The sequence below is a fragment of the Gracilinanus agilis genome, chromosome 1, assembly GCF_016433145.1.
Source record: "Gracilinanus agilis isolate LMUSP501 chromosome 1, AgileGrace, whole genome shotgun sequence".
In the NCBI taxonomy this organism is placed as follows: Eukaryota; Metazoa; Chordata; class Mammalia; order Didelphimorphia; family Didelphidae; genus Gracilinanus; species Gracilinanus agilis.
In genome coordinates, this window is record NC_058130.1 from 793,038,896 (window position 1) to 793,063,879 (window position 24,984).

General features: G+C 42.2%; 1 protein-coding gene across 1 annotated transcript; it reads left to right on the forward strand.

Annotated features, from left to right (window-relative positions):
- Positions 1–1,001: 1,001 nt before the first annotated feature.
- On the forward strand, positions 1,002–17,112 carry LOC123246107 (zinc finger protein 527-like). The gene is made up of 6 exons (XM_044675053.1): positions 1,002–1,075; positions 2,002–2,107; positions 8,509–8,635; positions 13,718–13,813; positions 14,495–14,631; positions 16,840–17,112. Exons 1-6 carry the CDS (start codon positions 1,029–1,031, stop codon positions 16,870–16,872), a joined length of 546 nt encoding a protein of 181 aa, XP_044530988.1. The 5' UTR covers positions 1,002–1,028; the 3' UTR covers positions 16,873–17,112.
- Positions 17,113–24,984: the final 7,872 nt, after the last annotated feature.

Here is a 24,984-nt window from a genome sequence, read left to right on the forward strand (position 1 = left end):
TCCCCCAGGGAACCTCAAAGCAGAAGGAGCAGCAGGATGTTCAGAAAGATCCTTGGAGGAGGGAAACCTGTGGGAAGGGGGTCTTGGACTGTCAGTTGCTGCCCTCTGCCTCAGTCTCCTTTATCAGAAGAGGAGATCCTAGCGCTAACTCCCCAGGTGGGGGGGGGGGGCGGTGGTGGAAATACATCCATGGATTGATCAGTCAATCAATAGGCACCTCTCTGAGACAAGCCGCATCCTGAGGCAGCTTCTGATCTAAGGAACAAGCAGCTGGCAGGGCAGGAAGAGGAAATGGGGGTGAGGGGAGAAGGTTGTAGCCCCCCAGTTTGGGGAACTATTCTTTTATAACTCCTCCCCAACAAAACCTCTAACCCAGGAGCCCAGGCAGGAGGACTCCATTTCCCAGAATGCCGGTTCTCTGACTCCCCCTATTCTTGGCTCCTCCCCATTGTGGCAGCCTCGGGGCATGCTGGGAACCTCCTGTGGGTGGTCTCAGCTCCTGGAAGGGTCTCTGCTGTGTTTTTGGAACTTTGCTGGATGAAAGCGGGAGGGGAGGGAGTCAATGGTATAGAGCTGGCCAGGCCTCCTGACAGCTGAGACTTTCAAAGCCTGTGCGCATGTGCACCAGGAGGGGTGTGGCTGGTGGTCAGTGGGGCTGAAAAAGTGAGAGGTGGGGGGAAGGGAGACCGCTGAAGTGTGGGGTCCTGAGGGATCCCAGAGCCACCTTCCAAGCCTTGGGGAGCGGAGATCCATTCAGTCAGTCTATCAATCAGTGTTTTACTAAGCACCTGCTGTGTGCCAGGCGCTACCTGGAGGTACTTTTCAAGCTATGAAGGAGTCAGGGCAGGGCTGGAGAGGAAATGGGGGTGAGAAGGAGAGGGCTGACCCCTCCCCCCCATTCCTGTATAGCCCCACCCTCACAATAGCCCAAAACCCAGCAGCCAAGGCAAAAGACTCCATTTCCCAGAATGCTTGCGTCATGACTCATGTAAGCCATGGCCCTCCCCCCAGGAAGACTATTTCCCAGAATGCCTAGGTTCTGCGGTCATACAAGCCTTGGTAGTGTCTGTTACTGGTAGGTATGCAGCTGGGTGAGAGGGGGAGGGGAGGGAGCAAATGGACGGGTTGTGGGGTGGGTACGGGGGACCCTGGTCTCTGCTCTGACAGTTGAGACTTTCTCCTCCCAAACTCCTGGGGAAGTGGAAGGCCCGGGTGGAGCCGTTTCTTGTGCGCATGTGCAAGCAAGCGCCGACCTGCAGTGGTGGAGTGCTGGATAAAACTGTGAGGTGGGGGGAGGGGAGAGTCTGTGTGTGTATCCAAAGAAGGGCTCGATCCCAGCACCACCTCGCCAGGTAGTGCTTCGCCGTGTAGGCCTTCGATCCATTGATCTATCAGTCCCTGAATCAGTAGACTCTTTATTAGGCGCCTGCCGAGTGCCGGGCTCTGCCCTGAGGCCGTTTTAAGAGTAAAGAAGCAGCGAGGCAGGGCTGGGGCTGGAGGACAGGATGGTGGTGGAGCAATTGGGGTTGCTGCGAGAAGGCTGCAGGCTGTCCGGGGTCCGGGCAGGAGGACTCCGTTTCCCAGAATGCCTGGGATCTGGCGTCACACGAATCTTGGCCCCTCCGCTTGTGGCACCCCAACGCATTCTGGGAACCTCTTGTGGGCAGTCTCAGCTCCTGGAAGGTTCACAGCTGTGCTTCTGGGATCTTTTCTGGGCCAGTAAGGGGGCGGGTAGTCAGGATGCTGATGCGGGCCGAGCCCCCTGACAGCTCAGACTTTCTGCTCTGAAACTCCTGCTGGGCGAAGAAAACTTCTCAGACAATTCCAGAACGAAGCCAAAGATGGCGGCACGGAAGGTGGGGGTGCTTCTAGCTGGCCAGTCCAGGGTCCATGTCCACCACCACCACCACCCCCGCCCCCCGTTGGGGAGAGTCTCCCATGAGGCCAAGGGAAGGGCCTGGGAGCCCCTCTGAGCCCTCCCCCTATCTCCTTCCTCCACAGGCGCACAAACAGGAAGTCTCCACCCCCTGAAGGACCCAGTCTGACCCAAGCAGAGAGCCCGCAGCCAGAGGGAATGGCCCCCGGGACCCCGAGGCCCCCCTCCCAGGTGAGTGCAGCCCCGCCCAGGCTGGAATCCAGCAGAGCTCAGCGCTGTGTCTCTGCCAGGCCTCCAGGGGGCGCCATCCCTGCTTGTCCTCAGGGGGAGCTCCAGGGTCCTCCCTGGCTGCCCCCCATCCACCCTGTTCTGGGGTTTCCTGCCTCAAGGAGCGGCCCAGGTTGCAGCCAGACAGGCCCAGGCGCTGCCATTCCTTCCTCCCGCCTCAGCAGGGATGGCCGGGGGTCCCCCAGCTCCAGGGAGGGCCCAGGGACAGGCTCTGCTGCTGAGCTCCAGACCTCGGGCTTTGGACAGGTCAGTCAGGCCTGCCAGGGAGGCTTCAGAAGGCGTTTGGGGGGAGCTCAGGGGAGGCCCAGACAGGAAAAGGAGCGTTTTTAGCCGAAGGAAAGGGCTGGGCATGGCGGGCAGGGCTGGAAGGGCTGCTGAGAAGGGCTCCAGCCAGGCTCCTTCCTCCAGGCCAGAGGACTCTGCTGCTTCCTGGGTCAGGCAGGGGCTCAGCCTTGGCCAGGCCTTTGTGCCTCATTAGACAGAGGAAAAAGAAGCAGGTGAGGGCCGGGGGCAGTGCAGGGGCTGCTGTGGACATCCAGCATCTTGTTCTGTCCTCCCAGCAAAGGCAGCCTCCAGGGCAGACACTGAGATTCTCCCCCACATTCCCTGCTGACAGCCATTCCCCACTGGCTACAGGAGGGCCTCAGGGGTGGGTGCTGGGCAATGGGGGGGTGACAGACAGGATTGGGGTTCCCCAGCCCAAGGAGGAAAGAGCCTGGGAGGGGCTGGCATCAATGAATATTGTTTAGTGAAATTCCTTTCTAAAAGAACATTCTCCATGGTATGCAAACAAATGCTAAAATGTTAAACTTACCATGATTGGTCTCCTTCCTGGTAAATTAAAAAAATACTTGACCTATGTTTTAACTTTTAAAATAATTTTCTGCTGTTGATCAGAGCTGTGGTGGGTCATCATGTTAGACCACAGTCAAGCCCTGTTATCAGCACAGGGAGGGACAAGTTGTTTTGAGATGAGCAGGCAGTTACCTTTAGGTAGTTAAACCAGATGAGGGACAATCTTGAATTACTGAGTGCTAAAATAAATTCCTTAATTTAATAATCTGTAATATTAGAAATTTACCACCATCTTTATTGAGGGAAGAGGCAGTTAAGCACTAAGATTTTTCACAGTCATTGAAACGTGTTCATTTCCTTATTTGGAATACTGACATTAAAAAAGGAGAAAGCTTAAATCTGTAAGTTTAAAATGTAACATCAATCAATTAGTTTGAAATATAATTAAAATATATACTTTTACAATTCCAATGTGATTTCATTGGTTGAATGTAAAAATCAGTGTAACTGACACAAACTGCATATTTCAGGGATTTTGTTTAATTATAAGAACTTTTTATTTTTTAAACATAAAAACTCACCACAGTTTGCCGATATGTACTATGGTCTCAGGTAATGTCTGACATTCATTGGATGAAGCAACGTGCTAAGATACAGTGTTTAAATGGTGCAGGCTCTTTTAAAGCCTGGAACGTTTTGGGTTATTGATTAGGAATTATAGTAATATTTATACATATGTATGTAGCCTGTGGTTAAGATAATGTGGCTTAAAGACTATTTGGAATGATGGGGGAGGGGAGGGGAGTCAAGGAATGTTGGATCTAAACAGGAAAGAAATAAGACAGGTACAGTTTAATGAAGGATCTTAATCAAAGTTCCAGGGAGAGAATAAACTGTTTAGAGAATCATTTTAGTATGTAGATATGAGAGGAGTGAAGAAAGTTTTTTAAAAGTTAGATAGAATATTTCCATTAATTGAGTAAACAGTAGTTGAATGTAAAAGGTGACAATGTTTTACTGCTAATAAGATCGAACAGTTCTTGTGATTTGAAGCAATGAAGAAAATCAGTATTTTATCTTTGAGGTCAGTATCAAATTAGTTAGCTTAAATTATATCCAATAAATCCATAAATTAAAATAATTTGTACCAAAAAACTTAGAAGCAGAACCCTTCCAAAGACCCATTTGACAAGTATAATTTTATCTATGATCTTGACATGACATGACATTATTGAAACTTTTGTAATAACAGCAATACACACAGCATCTATATTCCTATAAAATCTGATGGACAATTTGCAAATATATAACCCTGATTTCATATTTAGAATCTGGAAATTTATTAGGTTTAGCACAATTAAGATTTAAGATGTTACTTCAAAAGAACAAATACACATTCTAATTTTGCAATAAAGACTATTTAGAAATTGAGAAATTAAGCATTTCTGTCCTAGCCATCTGAATAGTTTCCATTTAGTTTTATTTATTTTCCTTTTTTCTAGTCTTTTGCAATGTGGCCAGCAGATATTATTATTACTATTGTTACTAATTCTTATGTTTTGGCTAATCAGACCAAAAAGATGCTAAGACTAATGAATAAGACAGATATAATAAACCATGTTGGTACCAAACAAAAAGTAAATGAGAGTATTCTGTTCATTTCCTCTTATTTCTTAAGCTATCACTGCTATTGCTATTACTTTCTCCGGTTATTACTGTCTCCAAGTTCCTCTTAAGGACATATAGAAGAAAGATAGCAGCTTTTAACAAAAGCGGGTTCTTTTGAACAAAATCACTGAATTTGATGATCTGGTGCAATTTTATCTCCGTTCTTTCTTTTGGGGAAGGGGAACTATTTAGAGGACTATTTCTTTAACTTAGACTTAACTGAATATGGGCTCTGTCTTTTGGCATGTAGAAGAACTTTAAAAAGATAATGGAGTTTTGTGGTTTTAGCCCATATAGGAGGGAATTTCAAAGAATTCTGCCCCAGATTTTAACTTTTCATCCCGACTTAATCACTTTAAGTGAAGTATTTGACCAAAATAGTAGTTTCATGTCTCAGAAATGTATTAGAAGCTTCACAGCTAAGTAGCAGAGATTCCTTTAAGGTTTCTTTCCTGTTCTTTAAGATACTTATTTAGAAATTTATATACAACATATTTCTAACATACTAGATCATAACTAATGTAGCTAGCTTATGTAAGAATAATGTGAAATTTATAGACTTCTTTCGAGGCACTGAGGCCATTTGTATCAAATGAACAATTTTAAACTTCCCTCAAAGGCCAGTGATTTCTAGAGCTCATGAAAAGCAAACACTTGACACACTTGGATAAGGTCCAGCAGTCCTCCTGAAGAAATTTTCTCAGCACTTGGTTATAGATAGAGACCACCCAACACTGGTGGAGAAACAAAACCACCCCTGTGAGCCTCTCTCTGTGACCATGCACTTGGCTCACTAGAAAATATCAAGAAAAGGAGAGTACCCTGACAAGACAAGACTTAACACAAAATAGCCCACGAAAACCATCATCCCTAATGAGATGGGGCAAAGCTCAGCTCAAAATGGATCTTAATGAGTCAGAAAACAGCCCCCTAAAGGAAAAGCTCCTGAGCATCCCCAGAACTTCTTCCTAAGAGATCTCAGAATCCTGAATCCTTTCCTTAATCCTTGCAGAAAAAAAATGTCCCGGCCATAATTCTGAGCTGGAGATCCAAACATAATGGTAGTAAATGAAAGCTGGAGACATCATCCCACCCAGCCTTTAATAAAGGTCTCATAGAGACGTACAACAGTATGTTCTTTGGGCTTCTAACAGATAACTAGCAGGTCATTAACAGGCAGAAGGTTCAGAGGATCTTAAGAAACATGCAGTGTGTTTGGTAATAAAGGTTTGGAGCATTTGATACAAAGTCCCACTTTCAGTACCAGGTTAAGAGGAGAGAATTTAATGAATCCTCCAGAACTCTAGGCCAGCTGTAGACTCCCCATTCCCAGTGAGCCCAGCTCCTTCTGCTCGGCTCTCAGATTCCCTTGAGAACTGCATAGACCTAAAACTTTTATTCTTCCAACAGAAGTCTTCAATATCTTTCATTGCTGTAAAACTCTGATACACCAAACTGCATCCCTTCCAATGCTATGCCCAGTATTCTATTACACTTGATATCTCATACAGGATTAATGGAATAACCAGGTCCAACTCTTAAAAATTGTGATTGTAGTTACTTATTTAAAGGATTATATGTGATTCCTTGTTTCATTATCAATAATATAAAGGTAATAAGACAATTTTCCTTTCAATATGTGTAAGATAAATTGTAGGAAGTCAAAGAAAAGCTGAGTCATTGAAGGTTTCTTGCAGCAGATGAGATTTTTGTCCAGACCTGAAAGAATCCAGTGCACTCAGGAGGCAGAGACTAGTGGGGACAGGAGTGAAAGCTGGGAGAGGAGGGAGAGGAATGCCAGAACCAGGTCAGGAGATGGAGAGTCTCGTGTGAGGAACAAGAAAGAGCCCAGTGTCACTGGATTCTTAGAGTATAGAGGGGAATAAGGGGAGAGAGAAGGAGAGTAAGGGGGAAGTTCTCAGGGTGACCAGCCTTGTAGGTGGCTACCCAAGTGGAATATCAAGCCTTGGGTGGTGTAAATGCCTGAGAAGAGTCTAGGCTGAAGAGATCTCATTCTGGTGCCAGTGGCATTTCAGATAATAGAGGGTAGGGCTTGGGGTGGAGAGGCAGGCAGGGTCCTGAGGTCCTGGTCTTGGGTGCCAATGGAGGCCGTCCATGATCTCAGGACATCAGAGATAGGGCAGGTAGGGCATTGGGGACTACCAGGAACCACCCAGAGGAGAAGAGTTACAAAGAAGAAGCTATCTGCTCTCCTTGGCCCTGAGGTCTCATTGCATTCTTCCCTTTGAGCCCAGATTTCTCTGATTTCCTTTGGGCCTGAATTCTTTCTGCTTCCTAGTTCTTATTGTATCTGAATGAGGACCTTTTGCTGTCCCTACTTGTGCTGGTGGCTGCCCTTTCCACTAGGCCTCATCCTTCCTCTCTGAACTCTTTGAATGTCCTTTAGCTATATCAAGAGCAATTCTCTCTCCCAGACCTGGCTCCAGGGACTGCTTCCTGCCCCTGCTACTGCTGTGGGAGATTTGAGTTTTGTTGTATGAGAGAGAATGCTGATTCTGGTCCAAAGAACTGTAGCTTAGATGTGTTCCTCCTAAGATCAATTGAAGGATATTCCATATATTTTTGCCATAGGGATGGACAAAGCCATTTCAATGTGGGTGGAATAGCCTCTGGATGGGTATAGAGGACAGTGTAATGTCCCTTGTAAAGTTTCAGGTTTCTAGATTATATTGGGGAATCATGTCTTCCTATTCTTGGAAATTCTCAGCCTTTCCTCAGACTGTTCTTTCTCTGGATGTTCCAGGTACATTTGAGGCTGAACAATAGGGAATGGGTAGTTTGATAGGTATAGCACTGAATAAGTAAATTAATTTAGGTAGAATTCTTATTTTTATTATATTAGCTCATCCTACCCATTTTCTTTCTTTTAGATTTTGGAGAGTGTCAAATGATGACATTAAATGACCAATCAATTAATAAATTATTTAAAATGAAGAAATTATGCCTCTTGAAAATTCCAGTCATTACGCTGTCAGTATTGTTCTTTTGAATTACCTTAATTGTCTAAATACTATATTTTAAAAAGATGTAACTAAATGTAAAGTGACTGAATATATTCCAATAATAAATGGCATATATCATAAAACAAAGACAGAATGTTTTGGCTATGGCACATCATACCCATTTGTTCCCCAAACTCTCAATTTAACACAAGACTATGCTTCTTCACTTAGCTAGAATCAGTCTGATCCATTATAAGGTCTATGGAATCCTCTTTACGATTTCATCTAGATAAGAGTATTTCAGACTTTTTAGGAAATTAAGTAGAGAACTCTTTTTCCATTGTTTTCTCCTCATTGATCACTGGTAATATTTTCCCCCAAGAATACACAGTACATACTACCTTCTCAGAAACTCTTCAAGAAAATGTTCTTACTAGATCAACTCTGATACTTGTGATGAGTAGTAATTTCAGACCACCTTCTCTCTTGGTCCTCCACAGAATCTCATACTTCACTCAGAGAGCATTTCCCATCTCCCTGATTCCACAGGAAAAAGCATTTCAGAGTAAGATACTTCTCTAGGTTTTACTCTTCACAACATGATTCTCACTTCAAACACAAAGTGCCTTTGTCGATATTCCATTGGGCTCTGAATGACTGGTCTGCAGTGGTGGCTCTCACAGTCTTTGAGGTTAAGAGTTTAGGGTCAGTGATGGGCAAACTATTCCCCATGGGAATTAAGCAATTGCTTAAGGCAGTGATGGGCAAACTATGCCCTAGACCTGGCCCGCGGGGAATAGTTTGCCCATCACTGGTTTAAGTAAATTCCCTTGTGTACTTCAGTTTCCTCCAATCAGTAGATGAGGGCTGTAACAGATGAAACCTGAGCTCTAAATCTTGTGACTTTTGCTGGTTTAGGGGTCGATAAAATTCAAGGATGTGGCTGTGGACTTCACCCAGGAAGAGTGGTGCCTATTGGACCCTTCTCAGAAAGCGCTCTACCAGGAGGTCATGCTGGAGAATGTGCAGAATCTACTCTCTGTGGGTAAGAACCATTTCCTGTGTGAATTCTGAATCTGCCTTTAAGAATGTCTTTATTCTAAGCCAAGTGTACAGGATTTTGAGCCGTTGTCAGTAATTTAAAAAGCAAAAGTGGTTATCTCTGCCCAGGATTCTCCTTGTGCCTGTTTTTTCATTAAAAAAGACTTTCACTTATGTTATGGGAAAGTGGGACTTTCCTTTCTTGTCCCCAAAATTGTTTCTTCTCTGTTTTGGATAGCTTCAATGTTACAGATTTCTGTTGCTGAAGCTAATCTCAGAAGTCATCCAGTCCAGCCTCTAATTAGACCCCAGTTGTGTGTGCAAATCCTCTGTTTATACCAAACTTTTCCTTGAAGATGGGCATTGAAGGGAACCCTCTACATGCCAAGGCAGCCCTTTCCCCTTTGGGCTGGATCTGGCCTTTAGAAAGGATTTCTTATTATTAAGTATTAATATGAGAGTTGAAGCCAGGAAGGTGGCATGGCAGAAGCTTTTGCTGGTCCTGCCCTGAGAATGTCAAAGCAACCTTAAAATGTGCTTTTCAATAACTAGTCTCAGAATGAACATGGGTTAGGTGAAGTGGCTCTCCTGAGGAAAACAACTTGAAAGTTAGGCAGAAAGGGTCTATTCTGAGGGATAAGTGGGGAACTAGATTTAAAACCACACACAGAGGAATACAGATAATCCACCCCCTAACTACTGATCTAGGTTCTGAACCTGGTCACAAGCTAAATTTGAAACTCTAGGAACCTTCTGAAGCCTCCCATTATTAGCTCCTCCTACACCAACCCCTTTGAATACAAAGACTTGGCACAAGTCTTGAGTGAGTTCCCAAAGTCACTTGGCCAAAGCAAGCTTCTGGTAAACCCTATAGGGCAAATGCTGAAATAAAAGTCTTGGGGGGGTGGGAGGGGAGGGAGTCTGGGAAAATGAGCAAACACCAAAAGAAACATCTCCCCATCGAAAATATCTGTGGAGGCAAAGAAGAATAAGCCTCAGACTGAGGCAGAGTTTGGGATACAAAATCCTATACATGCAAAACTTCAAATAACAATGGGAATTGGTCTCAGATCCTGGAAGAGTTCAAAACGGAATTCAAAAATAAATCGAGAGAAGTGGTAGGAAAATAGGGAAAAGAAATGAAAGGAATTCAAAAAGAAAATAAATGCTGAAAAAAGCAAATTGGCCAAGTGGCAAAAGAAACAGAAAAATCCAGTGAAGAAGAGTTCTTGGAAAAGTAAAACGGACCAAATGCAAAAAGAGAATCCGAAGGTCATGGAAGAAAGTCATTCTTTTAAAATTAGAATTGAGCATATAGAAGCCAATGATTTCTTGAGAGAAATTGAAAGAATCCACAGACAACTCCCAGGAATATTACAGCCAAATTGAAGAAATCCCATGCTAAGGAGAAAGTACTGCAGTAAACTAGAAAGAAAAAATTCAGATATTATGGAGACTCAGTGTTGATTACACTGGATTTGGAAGTTTCTTCATAAAAGGATCTAAATGCTTGAAATAGGTTGCTCTGGAAGGCAAGAAAAAGGGTTTTACAACCATGAATCATCCACCCATCAAGACTGACTATAATCTTTCAGGTAGAAAAATCATTATTTAATAACAAAGGGGATGTCCAACCATGCCTGATGAAAAGGGCAGAGCAAAACAGAAAAGTTGATATCCCAGTACCAAATTCAAGAGAAACATAAAAAACTAAATAAGAAAAAAGGAAATTTACAGGACTCAATAAAGTCAAACTGTTTCTATGGCTAGTGGAAAAATAATATTTGTAACTTAAAATTGTTCTCTTTATCATAGTGGTTAGAAGAAGTATACAAAGACAGAGGGTGTGGTATTAAAGTGTTCAGGAATATATACAAAAGAAAATCAAGTGGTGAAAAAGAGGATAGCACTGAGAGAAAAATAAAAGAAGTAATATGGGGTAAATTATATCAAATAAAGAGGCATGGGAAGAAAAACTTATAGTGGAGGGGACAATGAAAGTGGTGACAGGCAATCAGTAAAACATTCTCATTGGGAATAACAGACTCATTGGGGTATGGAATCTTATCTTACTCTATAGAGCTATATATAGAAAGAGAATAAGAAAGGTAGTAAGGAAGATGAATAATATAAGGGAGGTGGAATAGGAGGAATGGTTAAAAGGCCTGTTGAGAAGTAGGACGACAATAAGAAAGGTGGTGTGTAAGGATTAAAATTGGGTTTTTTGACTCAATAAGAGAGTTATGAAGTACTATTGTGGTCATGGATTTTTAAATATAGCTTAAAATAACTTAGCAGCTTTTATTTACAAAGAGGTGGAAAGAGTGAAAGTAGAAAATGTAGATAGAGACAGATTCCTAACAAACCCATCAGCCCTAAGAACTTCTCTGGCGAAGTGAAGTCCAGTTCAGCACCCCTGAAGGAGGCTTCCTCGGGTCTGAATCTCCCAGTGGAGTCTTCAGCCAGAAGTCCACCAGCTCAGCCTCCTCTACGCCTGAGCCACTCACCCAGTAAGCTGACACAGGATCCAGGGAAAGAATTTTCTCTGAAGCCAAGGCAGGAATCTCTGGAATCAGTCACTCCAAATGCCAGGAAAAGAGTAGCCCAAGGCCTGTGCTGGTCTCTTCTCTTATTCTCCTTTTCCATGTCATTTCCTGTCTCTCCAACTTCCTCATAGTAACCAATTGCAGTCTTTCAATTTGCTTAGTCCTACCCAGGGCTGGACTTGAGAACTCTCTTACTTAAGTGTTAAGTAGGTGTGTTTTGAGTTCTTGATTGATTGAGTTGAAGGTTTTTTATGGATGTCATCAAAATAGACAAAGAAAGATAATTCTATCTTCACTGGTGGTAGGAAGGGAAATAATATAAGGGAGGGGGAAATGGGGAAGTGATTAAAAGGAAATCTTGTTGACAGACAGTGAAAGGAGAAAGTATAGGATTAAAAGAGGAAAACAAGGTGAAGGGGAATACAGAGATGGTAATCATAACTGTAATTGGAAATGAGATGAACTCACCCATAAAATGGAAGTAGATAGCAGAATGAATTAAAAACATGAATCCTGTGAGATATTTTTTATAAGAGACATATTTGACATTTTATAATTAGAATCTACCCCCCAGAACTCCAATTCCCAGCATCCCACTTGAGGTGACTACTCATCAAAAAAGATTCCTGGGTGACTGAGGTATGAATTCTCATTTTCCTGGCTAATTGAGTTGAAAGGGTGTGAATTCTCTTAAGTGGTTTGCTCCTCCACCTAGCTCAAGTAGAGGTACTGTTTTATGGGGGGTGAATTATATTGGGCCAGTATCAGGTTGTTAACTGTGGGTGGAAAGCCAACAGAAACTCAAACCAGGGCAGAGCCTGGTATGAGATCAACACACAGACCACTCAGTAATTGGGAAATATTTAATTTAATAGGAAAAGGTTAAAGGGAATCAAGAAAACCCTAATGCTTATCCCACTAATTAAAACCCTCCCAGATCTAAATGTTTCCTCAAGGAGAGTCTTCAAAGAGATGTTGGGCTACTCTAATCTTTCCTCACTCACCTAAATTCCCAGTCTCTGCACTAACCCCCCCCTTTGTTAGTATTTAAGGTAATGGTCTGTGATAAGTTGAGCAGGGCCAAGGAAAGGTCCCAAAGCCAAAAGGACCTAGACCTGGTCTTAAAATCACTACAGATAGGTGGTTTAGGATCACCAAGTTCTTCAAGAGAATACAACACACAAGACAGCAGGCAGGATAGGAAACAGGACTAAGCACTCAGGATAAGCTGCCACACTCCCCAGATACCTCCAGAGAGAGACCACCAGACCCAATAGTCTCTGAGTCATAGCTTAACTCTTCCTGCAGAATTCCAGAATCTTTTCCTTGTTGGTCTCATGCCACTGTGTCCTCTGCAAAACCTACCAAACTTATCTCTTCCTCATAACAGTACTTAAGTTATTGTTAACCAAAGTGTTAACTCCAAATAGTCAAAGAGAATAAAGGATTCCCTTTTTACAAGTGTAAACTTAGAATGGGCAAAGAGGACCAAGAATTTCCTTTTCACAATCCCCCCTGTAATCCTTTGGGAGACTAATCTCCCCAATAGATCATTTTAGCATAATCAGAAACTACAATAGACACCACCAACCTTCCTGGTTGGGAGCTAATTAATCTCTGCCTGTATTAATAAGCACACTTGGAGCAAAGTATTTAGGTTTATAGGATAGATAACTTCTCTATCTCCCTCACATTTCTCTTATTATTTTCTCTCTATTTGTAAATATTTATGAATAAATTTCTGACTCAATATAATAAATACTGAAAGCCACATAATTTTTAAAAGGGGTGGGGTTAGAAACAAGCTTTATCTCCAAAAGGTAAGGACATAATGTGAGAACAAAAGAGGGGTGCTAAGAATTGGAGTTCTGGGGAGCAGATTCTAATTATACAACAAACACAAGTAGAGATAAAGGGAGTAAAGTAAATGGATCATTTCCATAAAAATATGGAAATAAAATTTTTTTAAAGTATAAAACTAAACCTCACAGCACCTCATTTTGCTTAGTCTAGCAAGTTTCTCCTTATTCCTCCTTCATTCTTCCTTCAAATCCCAGACTACATGATAGGAATAGAAAGGAAGAGAATAAGCATTTCAAAATACCTGCTCTTTGTCCTCTACTAGATAAATGAGTTCATAATTATCATTAATTTCACAACATTCCTGTGAGTTTGATCTTATTGTCCTCAATTCATAGTTGAAGCAAACTGAGGTGAAATAACTTCCCCAGGGACACTGTGGGCCATCTTTTTGAGGTTGGATTAAATTTCTTTTTCTGACTCCAAGTTCTGTTTTCTTACTACTTCAGTAGATAATGGGGGTTGTACAATGTGCCTATCCTTCTATTATAAGAGGTAAATAAAGATGGAATTTTCTGATTGTAAATAGTTTCCATGACTTCTGCCCTCCTGCAAATGTCCCAACAGTAAATACAACAGAAACCATTCTGTAGTCCTTATTTGCATGCCCCATTTCCTTTAAAAGGACCATATTTTTTTTATTTTTTCCTCCTAATCCCTCCCTTCTTTCTTATGCCCAGGGCTTCCAGTTCCTAGAGAAAAGCTTATGTCCTGTTTTCACCAAGGGAAAAGATCATGGCTGCTAGAGCAAAAAGGCCCAAGAAGCTCTTGTCCAGGTGAGTAAGTTGAAAGCAGCTGTATAAGGACTGTTATCCCAAAAGACCTTTTGTTGTGGTGAAGGGAGTACTAGACTTGGGGACTGGCAGACCAACACTGAATCATGCTCTTCATTTCCTAAGAAATGGATGATAGACTCAGCATAGGGCATGAGACATATTTTAGGTTAGATTGTAAAATAAAATGAATATTTAGTAGGTCTGCAATATATGGCATATAATCTTTGCATCCATAGAGAAAAGAAAACTTCTGTTCCACTTTGAAAATTACTGTATGAGAGTTAAAAAGAGTGAAGTTGTTTCTCTGCTTAGCATACAAATTTTAACGAAGACTAACCATTTGATAGTGCATCCAAAACGATCAGAACAAAATATCCGGAAGGTTACCTGAGATTCAAAAAATTATAAGAATAATGGAGGAGTAACTTTTTAGGAAAGATAGAAAGGGCAATGGAGAAAGATTGTACAATACTGTGGAAAAAGCATACTCATGTACAGGATTTGAGTTGTAGTCTAGCTTCAAGAAAGTTGTTCAGGTCATTCCTCCATTCTTTACTCATGACATGAGTTGAAAAGTATGAAGAGAATATTGGGCCTTCTTGTGACACAGATCCATTTTTAGGTTTCATTGTAATTGTATCTGAAAGTCTTTCTAAAATCATCATTATTTGTTTTCTTCAGAGACGGAGACTAATTTTGAAGTGAAGGAGTTGTCCACAAAGGTGAGCCTTTTTGTGGATGGATCTAGCCCCCAAGGATACATGAATGAGATTTCCCATGACTTCATTTTAAGTGAAATTTGTGACTCTGCTATCAAGGTAAATAAAAATCCAAAGAGTGACTGTGAATTTGATGAAACTGCTGAGAAATTCAGCCAAGATTCAGTCCTAACTCAGGATATGAAATTGACTTCAGGAAATGACTATTGTCAGGATAGCAAATATAGGAAATGCTTTCGTGAAGAAGTAGGACTTGTTCAGGCACCTGAGAAACCTGAAATACAAATGTATCAAAGTAATGTAGGAGGAATGGCCTTGGGCTGTCGTTCAGACCTCATTAAACATCCAAAAAGTAAACGTGACAAGATGGTTTCTGTGAGTGATAAAGATGGGAGACCTTTCAGTCAGAACTCTCAGCTTGCTGCACATCAGGGAATCCACACTAGAGAGAAACCTTTTGAATGTAAACAATGTGGAAAGGCTTTCTCACAAAGGTGCCATCTTGCTGCACATCAGAGCATCCACACTGGAGAGAAACCTTATGAATGTCAACACTGTGGAAAGGCTTTCACATGGAAGGCCTCTCTTGTTGCACATCAGAGCATCCATACTGGAGAGAAACCTTATGTATGTAAACAGTGTGGAAAGGCTTTCACACAGAGTTGCAATCTTGCTACACATCAGAGAATCCACACTGGAGAGAAACCTTATGAATGTCAACACTGTGGAAAGGCTTTCACATGGAGGGCCTCTCTTGCTAAGCATCAGAGCATCCACACTGGAGAGAAACCTTATGAATGTAAACACTGTGGAAAGGCATTCACACAGAAGGGCCATCTTGCCAGACATCAGATAATCCATACTGGCGAGAAACCTTATGAATGTAAACAGTGTGGAAAGGCTTTCACACAGAAGGGCACTCTCGTTGCACATCAGTGGATCCACGCTGGAGAGAAACTTGATTGTATTGGATATGTAGTGAGTTATTTGGTAATTACATAAGCAATAATAACATTTTTTTGATAGATTGGGAATAGGTGGATAAGATAGAGTAGTTGAGTGAATTGGATTTCTTTAACTCAGAGTGGAATCTCAAAGAGGAACGATGGGAAGAAAACTTTCCCAAGGAGCCTTTGGAAAGTCACAACAATCACTCTTTGGGTTGTCCTGATCAAGGAAGGTTGTCCAAGGAGCTTGCTGTCAGAGTTGGAGACTATCTGGTGAATTTTCTTGAAATTCTTGAAAAACATTCTAGCAGACCAGAGAATAGCATTGCTGTAGTACCTCTGTTTCACCAGTGGTGGCTGGAGAGAGCAAAGACTAAGTGGAGAAGTCAGTGGAGTTCTGACAAGCTGAATTTCATCTGAGCAGCAGGAAAGAAATCTGTCTTATTCCTCTGTTTATTAAGTTCATATTTTAGTTTAAGATAGAAAGTTAATTAGTTTTGGGGACTAATCAGTAAGAGTAGTTTTAAGTACGTTTGTGAATTCAAGCAAGAATAAAGTCTCATGAGAGACGGTTATGGGTTGTTAGCTAGTATTGATTAGATTTAGGGAAATGTATTTCCTAAACTTTCCAATTACAGTATCTCCAATTTCCTTTTCCTATCACTGTTCCTATAGAAGTAAATATAAATAAACACATTTTTAATAAAAGATTTATCTCCAGACAAGTCTCTTCAACTACTGGTCTACCAACTCTCAACCACCAACTCCCAATAATTATATCTATTTATAGTCTATTAACAGGCTATTATATCTACAATCTATAACTGATCTAAATTCAAAATAACAGATAAAATCATCCTTTATTCTCCAACGTGCATTATTTAGTATTAGTAATCTTTCATTAGCAACTAACTATAGAAAATTAGTGAAAGTTCAGTGCTCTTCAGAAGGGAGATACTAAATTTCTTCTTATGAAGAGTAGAGAAATCCCCCTCCCCAGCAACTTTTTATATATACATGAATATACACCTTTAATTCACTCTTTTCTAATGTGGCCAAAACCTCCCCTTTTAAAAAATAATTATGGATTAAGTGGTTAGATTCTGATTGTGTGAAGGAAATCATGGAGTGGATTGGGTCAAGAGGATAGAATAGCAGCGAGAAAAAGACAGCGATAGGGGTCAAGGCAGATGTCCCCTGCACAGCACCCTGGAGTATCTCTCTGGGAAGCCTAGGCAAAATAGAAAGCCACAGTTGGCTCCTGAGCCTTGATGTGTCAGGGTTAGTGGGAGGAGAAAAAGCTTGACAAACTGAGGCAAGAGCAGATTTCACTCTTCCATTTCAGTTTTGTTTCTTGCAGGACTTTCCTGTGGGTATGTCTAGGGAGCCCTAATGGTGGAGATAATAGCAAGCTAAATGGAGCAACCAGTAAAGTAACATATTTCTCTGTTCTTTTCCCCTCTTTTTTGAGACCCCAAGACACAAGGGGCAGACACTATTCATCTGCCACCCTGCCTTCCCCAGTATGGGCTTTTCTCCTCAGCACCGCCCCTACTCCTGGGAGACCCTGCTTTCTTGCTTAGGATCCCACAAGACAGTGTACCCACCACCTACTACCTAACAGTAAAAATTCAGACAATTTAAAAATAAATAAGGTAAAATAAAATGATGAAATTAAACAGTAATTAAAGAAAACAAATTTATAAAATTAAATGAAACAAAATTGAACCAAATTAAGTAAAGAAAAATAATAAATATGCAAAATTAATTTGGTACACCAATTCTATAATCCATCATTTCAAAACTTATTGCCTTACATTGATTTCTTATTTAACCCTAACACCAAAGTCAAGTTTTATTGCCTTTTAAAATAAACTTAAAGTAGCGTCTACATTTTTTATTTCATACAGTTCACTGCTGGGCCGTAGGTTCAGTTCCACATACCTGCTGCAGGAGCCATAACTCTAAACTCCACCCCCCCCCATTAGGGTTTCTCTTCCATAGCAGCAGGAGCCCCAAAAAGATAGGGAAAAAAGACTAGGGATTTTTCTTAATTTGGGGAACAAAAACAGTAGCTTCTGACCAGATAACTAATAATCCCCCATGATGGGGATTCTTACTATGGAAAAATCAAGTCATGTTCCTCAGGGTTTGCCTTTGTGTAAATTTCTAAGTGATTTGGATGAACCAGGATTTCCCAAGAGCATTGGATGACAAGGAAGGAGGCATAGAGACCATGGGAAGCCTGGTCATTGAAGTCTTTTACCTGGCCCCACTTTCGCTCTTTTAACTTTAAATTCTAAAAGAACTGAAACCAATTATTGGCAGTAAGGATTCCAAAGAATATTCCAACTCATGGCTCTGGGCATATCACCTTGATGGTTAGACCAAGCAAAGTATTACCAATAACCTCTCCATTAAATCTGAAAAAACTGACCCCCGGCTTCTTCCCAGCTCACCTGCCATGAGGCTACTCCTTGTCTTGATCCAGGCCATCCTGACTCCTTCAGTACCTGCCCCTAACATGCCCCTCTCACCTCCCAACCCACCTTTGATACCATCTCTCCCCCCTCACTAGCTAACTTGTGCCCAGCCCACACTTGCTCGCTGTGCCCAACCTCTACCTTGCCCTGCCCTGCCCTGCCCACCTTTTGTCTTGCCCAGCTTTTCCTTCCCCACGGCCCAGCCTCTTCTTGTCCTCCCCTTGCCCAGCTTTTCCCCCTCCCTCTGTCTCTTCCTTCCCTGCTCAACCCCTCCTCCCCCTTGATCTCTCTCACAATGTCTCCTCCCTCTTCCCCCACCGCACCCCAACATTGTGCTCCATCTCCACCCAAACAACAAGCCAAGCACCAGAGACCACAGACAAGTCTAGTACAGTCCTTTTCCCTCTCATGGATGTCCCCACTTATGATAGATGAAGGGATTGGTCAATATTAGACCTCAAACACCTTTTTTTCCACAAGATATTGAGATTCAGTGAGAAAACTCCTACCTTTGGTGAGGCACTTATGGTAGTGATTAAAAAGTTTGAAAGTTTATTTAGCACATATAACCTAAGTTGGACAGATGTTACAGAATTGCCTCATGCTCTTTTAGTGGAAGGGGAGAGGCACATAGTCCTTTCCATGATGAATGGGCCCAAAAATATTTTCCAATAACATGAATGATCACATTTTTGTTAGACTAAAAAGTTGGCAGAGTGAGGTAATTTACCTAACATCTTGGTTTATTTGTGTTTGTTTTGTTTTCAAGACCCTTACCTCCATTTTAGTATCAATTCAGTGTAGTGATTTTAAGGGAGAAGAAGAATGAGGATTAAACAATGGGATTTCAGTACCTTGCGCAGTATGACCCAGCTATGAAGTGTCTGAGGGCAGATTTGAACCCAGGACCTCCTACCTGTAAGCCTGACTCAAATCCCTGAGCTTCCTAACTGCCTTCCTAACACCGTTTCCATTCCAAATAGAAGGGAAGCTAATTGCCTCAGTATTCGTAATTTCCAGTTAACTCTGTCTCTGTCTCTCCCCCCCACCCCATCCCCACCTTTAATCTCTCTATTTCTGGGCTTTATCTTTTTCTTGTCTTTATCTCTGTCTCTGTCTCTTGTTTTTGTCTCTCCCTCTCTTGTCTTCTTTGTTGTTTTTCCCTCTCTCTTGTCTTTATCTCTTTTTCTGCTTCTGGTCTTTAGCTCTTTCTCTTTCTCTTGTCTTTCTGTCTGTCTTTGTCAATCTTCCTCCTTCCCTTCCCCCATGGGTTTTAGACAGAGGGCAAAATATCTTCTCTTAATCAAACCTGTGCTAACAAATACCCACAGGGAAGTCCTGTCCATACCCTTGCCTCCCTGAGACTCTGTAGTGCTCCCTAGTGTCCACATCTCCCCAATCACTGAATGGAGGGAGATGAGGAAAAGACCTGGAACAGAACCCTGGTTGACTGTTAGGATATGGTTGAACATGCAGACAGAGAAGGACTGGTCTTACAAGTAGGAATAAAACCAGAAGAGAGCAATTTCACAGAAAGCAAGGGGGAAGAGAGCACCATGGAGAAGATGATGAACAAGGTCATATATATTTATACTCTCTCATTTGAGACTCTCAAAAACCCTATTACAATTAGGTCATCTTTAGAGGGGAGTAAGGAAGAGGCCCAAAGTGATTATGTGATTTACTAAAGATCACACAGCTGGGAAATGTTCAGGGCAGATTTCAAACCCTGGGCTGTTTAAATCTGACTCTAACACTACTCCACCTGCCCACTGTTTAAATGGAGATTTTGAACCTTGGACTTCATCCCCCATAAATCCTTAGTTTTCCCAAAATCCCCTTTAATCTCTCCTGCCTGCTCATATTATTGTTATGTTTGGCTGTAACTCTTCCCTATTCCTATCTTTGGTTTTGGAGCGGAGCCAGGATGGGGAAAGGAGGTAATGGCGGGTCTTTTAAAAATGACTCTTAGTTTGGCATTTGGCTTGATTTTTCTAGTGACTACCAATAAATCCTTTAAAACCCTAATATTTCTAAATCTATCCTTTCATATCCATTTTATTTCTTACATTTCTGGCAACCACTTGGAAGTTTAGAGACGTAATTCTCAATTTTTCAGATAGCCTAACAAGCCACGCTACTTCTGCCATGATTTTTTTGCCCTCCCCCCACAGGCAGAACTCTGAAAGAACTCAAAATTCTCTCCAGAGCTTCAGACATGCTTCTGCCATTTTTGTGTCTTTGTTTTTGTTTTTTCTATTCTCCCCAGCAACCGGGCTATTTTTCCAGGAAAGGGGAAGTCATTTTTCCAGCAGCATATTCCTGCCTCCCAATTCTTACATTTCTCATGGACACTGCTCTAGCCAGTCTGACCCTCCCTGGGGCACCACAGACCTCATTGTTAGTGAAGAACAGCAGGAGGATTCTGTCTCAGGCCCTGAAAGTTTTTCCTGGTTCTATCACACTACATTCTAAAAATCTCAAGTTGTGACGTTAGGGGAAAAGAACCAATTCAATGAGTCAATCAGTGAACAAACACATGTACATGGATCTCCAAATGTAGACTCAATTTGCTAAGGCCCACTAAAATAAGAAAAAGAGTCTAACTTCAGCCAAGAATTCAGTTCCATTGCAATCATTACACAGGCTATGATGGGGGCAGCTGGGTAGCTCAGTGGATTGGGAGCCAGGCCTAGAGACAGAGGTCCTGGGTTCAAATCTGAACTCAGACATTTCTCAGCTGTGTGACCCTGGGCAAGTCATTTGACCCCCATTGCCTACTCTTTATTACAAATAATATCGATATAGATGGATATATTCAAAAGTATTAATAGTTTATTTGAAGTCATATTGGTAATTAAGAAGGCCATGTGCCTGCTAAGATCTAATTCAAATCACCCGCCATTACCTTCTGCCCACCTGGCTGCTTCATATGAAAGAGAGCATCTCAATCAAATTCTGATTTGACTTTGTCTACGTAATCACAATTCCTGCCTACCTGTATTACAAGAGGAATCATAGGAAATGTAGTTTCCAAGTCCCCTAAACATCCACAGGAAGTTTATATCATATATCTAAATATTAAAGCTTAATTAACCCCAAATTCCAATAACGCATTCCCCCCTGAGATCCAGAGAAAAGACTGGTCTTCTTGATGGATCTTGTATACATAACTAAGTTTTAAATTACAGAAATTTGGGGTCTAAAAGAAAAGAGGACAAAAAAATAAACCAATAATCAGTAGCAGCATTGACAAAAAGCCAATTAGGGGCCATCCTTTTTGGCCTATGAGTGTACATTTAAAACAAATGCATTTGACTCCCCATAGTTGAACTGCACCCCCAAAGTTCAATTTGGATCTTCATGATCCAGTGAAGGCTCTTCAGGCATCTTCATGGTGCCTTCTCCAAACAGGTTTGTTGTCTGGATTCTGGGGAGATGGCAAATTTCTTATCCTAAAATTACTCTCAAAAGAATTTAAGCTTTACATTATAGATTATAAAACATACATTCCCTTCTGAGGAGAATTATACATTCCCCACTGAAATTACTCTCAAAAGAGTTAAAATTTTACATCATAGATTATAATACAGATATTATGATTATAAGACTTACACACCCCCCTGAGGAGAATCAGTAACACATTCTCCCCTGAAGAGGGTACCTCAGGTCAGCTAAGGATGCATGGCTGAGTCACGGGGTTGAATGAAATCAATTGGCAAAAGAAATAATAAAATTAAATTAAAACATCCAAATAAAAGAGAAAAAAATTGACTTGTGAATGAAATGTAAAATATCAAAGTCTTATGTGCAAAAAATGTAAGGAAAATAAACTTATAACAGGTTCTTGAATCAAGGCCCAATTAACTTGATTTAAGCAATTTGCAATTAACCATTCAGGAGTGTTATAAAGAAATAGGATAATCTCTGCAGGTCTCAGGTAATTTGGGTAGTGAGGAGGGATAAAGGGGAAATAGGTGATTATAAGGTGATTGGAGGAGGAATAAAGGTAAGGGAAGGTATATAGGAGATAAGGGAAATGGAGTATGTAGGAGGGCAACTCAAACAGGTTTATTCACTGAGACTTGAGACAGAGGATACAGGGAGGAATTAGGCTAGTAAGAAATATTTAGATCAAGGCTGGGGTTTTTCTCTTGTTAGTTTCTAAAGTCCCTTGAGGGGGGGAGTCAAAAGGGCTCCTCCCTGCCGGTGAAACTGATGGCTGCAGGAAGTCTCAGGTAAGGACTTCCTGCCAAGATGGATGCCCGCAATTCCCTCAAGAAATAAAAAGAAAATGATTCCTTCCCTCTTTAGCCTTTGCCTTAATCTTCGATACAATGATTCACCAGAGGCTTTGAATAGGTAACAAAGGGGATTTAATTAATGTCAGGTTAATCAGAGGGAAAGGGGTTCAGGTTTTTCTAACTGCTGTTAGGGAGAGGGCTGATGGTGGGGCATGGGTTGCAGGAGAGGTTTAGACTAAAAGAATCCGGCTCTTCCAGTCAGGAAGGGTTGACTGTTTTTTAAGTAAAATCTTTATCAAATCACTAAAACTAGGGGTGACTTATTTGAGGATGCCCTACTTGCCTACAGAAACTAAACCCACAATGTCCAAACACCAAGCCCTCCTTTCCTCCCAGGGCCCAAAGGGAAATTCAGGGAAAAGGGATGGATGTAAATGAATAGAGATCAGTGAGAGGTCCAGAGAAATCAGCTAGGTTCAAATTTCCCCGAGACAAAATAAGCACAGGCCAAGGCTGAAGCTAAAAGGCCAAAGCCAAAGCCAACAGGCTAAGCCAAAGCTCAAAAAGCAAAAGCCTCCAGCAAAGCGAAAGCCAGAAGGCAAAAGCCCCATCAGTTGGAACTTCAGCCTTATTTATAGCTTCAGCTCTGACTTTCTGAAGATTCTAAGATCTCTAACTGCCAGGTTGTGGCAGTTTGAAATTACAGAAGCAAAAAGTTTCTGTTAGCCACCTTGCATTACAGGAGCCAGGACTACAGAAAGTTGCCTTTCTATATATAAGAGAAATAACAGGACCAAATATGTGTACAAGGGAAATGTCTTTCCCTGGTCTGATTTGCCTGCACCTTCTCAGGGATGAGCCATAATGATAGCCAGTCTTCGGTGCTTGCTAGGAATTGAAGCTAAGGGGAAGTCTGGTCTCTAACATGTTAGAAAAACTGCAAACCCGAACCTCAAACAGTAGTTTCAAGCACTTCAGGATTGGCATAGAACTTACTCAGTCCATGGTCTGCATGACCTTTTGCTACCTGGCACTTTGCAGATTCTCAGTTGGTCTTGTAATGCAGGATTTATGCAAGGTTCCTTGCATTTGCAAAATTACCCTAGGCAATCCTGTCAGTCAGGAGAATAGAACTCTGACCCAGCAGGTGCCAGGCCCAGGAGCTGACAGTTGAGCTGGGACTATAAAAACCCCTGCAAAACCAACCTGGGGGTTCTGATTTCCTTGACCTCACCCAGACACCCAGCTACCCCTGACTTCCCCTTGGGGACTCCAGGAGGTTGAAGGAAGGTTTGGGTTGTGGAAAGAGGGCAGGATTTCTATTAGAGTAGCCTAGCAACAGGGACACCCCTATACCAACTTAACAAATATATCTGTCTAGCTGGTGGACCAAAAAACATCTGGGCAGTGTTAAATTATCTCTGGCTGAGGGCTGATTCTCTCAGTCTGACCTTACCTTCTAGGTCCATAGCCAACACTTGCCAGGGGCCCCTAGCAATAGCTTCTCAAGACCCTAAACCCTCTTACCTCAGTTTTCCCCTTCTTGTTAAAATAAAACCCTTAGCCTGAACCTGAGGATTTCTGTAATTATTACATCATCTTGGGCTAAGGGGCTGAGGTGAGGGGAGAATATCAACCAGTTCACTTTAAAGGAAGCACTGGGCAAGCCTCCATTGTATTCCAGGAAGTGTGCCAGCTCCACTTCCTTTTGAGTTCTGCTTCCACCCAACAGGAAGGCAGTTACTGCAGCAGAGAGGGGCCCCTCATTCTTCACCTAAAGTAGCCTATAGGTAGCAGGGAGATTGACTGGCTACCACAGCTCAGGCTACACATCGCTGACAGCTCCAAATCTCCTGCTACAGTAGTTACAGGCTCCCAGGCCCCAGGTGCCTCACTTGTACCACCAGCTCCTCTATTATTAGCCACTTTATCCACTTATTACAGTCTCCATGACCTTGTGGCTCTTTTGCTTCCTTCTCCTGGAATCAGACAGAGAGACATTAATCACAGTCCCATAATATTTGCCAATAATTTACAGCTTATAATAGTCTAGGGCTTTTTTGGGTATGCATTAATATTATAGCAAATATATATTAATATATATTTATATTATATGCAAAATATAAAGTATATATATTTATATTAAACAGGGCTTTGGGAGCATTTTGGAGCATCTGCCCATTTTGTAAACTTTGATAAACATGTAGAGAACCTCATTTCCATCAAGATCGTATCCGGAGGAATTCTATGTCCGAGATATATTGGGCATCTCTAGTTACTGGGAGACGAGAAGCTGAGCCCATGGTAAAGAGAAGGCAGAAATCTCTCTGAAATTCCTGCTGTAATAGTGCTAAAGGCAACTACACTTATGAACACTTGGGGCTGTTTTCAGAGAGTTCGTGATGAAATACCGTATAAAGAACGAATGTCCCTTAGAGTTCTGCTTTTCTTTACACTGTAATGCAGCCCTCTTCTCCTCTTTGCTACCAGACAAGGGGCGGGACATAACAGGGGGGGTCAAAGGCGGGTCTCCGAGAAATGCGGAGCCAATGGGGAAAGTGGGGCGGGACCTCGCTGGGGGAGGAAATAAAAAGCTTTGCTGCGCAAGTGCTGGCCCCGCCCCTTGTTGAGAGACTTTCCTCCCTCTTTCCCTGCCCTCTGTGCACGCTGAGTGCTGCGCAGGCGTTTCTTCCCCTGCCCCTCCCCCAGCCCCCAACCCGGCTTTCCTCCCAGTGCGGACTTCCCGCTCACTGTCCGGGGCTCTGCCAGTGAGGGGCT

Coding starts and splice junctions, on each gene's coding strand:
- LOC123246107 (XM_044675053.1), top strand. CDS start 1,029: ATGCCTAGGTTCTGCGGTCATACAAGCCTTGGTAGTGTCTGTTACTG. Junction 2,108..8,508: donor CCCCGAGGCCCCCCTCCCAG/GTGAGTGCAGCC, acceptor TTGCTGGTTTAG/GGGTCGATAAAATTCAAGGA. Junction 14,632..16,839: donor TTTGTGACTCTGCTATCAAG/GTAAATAAAAAT, acceptor TGTTTCTTGCAG/GACTTTCCTGTGGGTATGTC.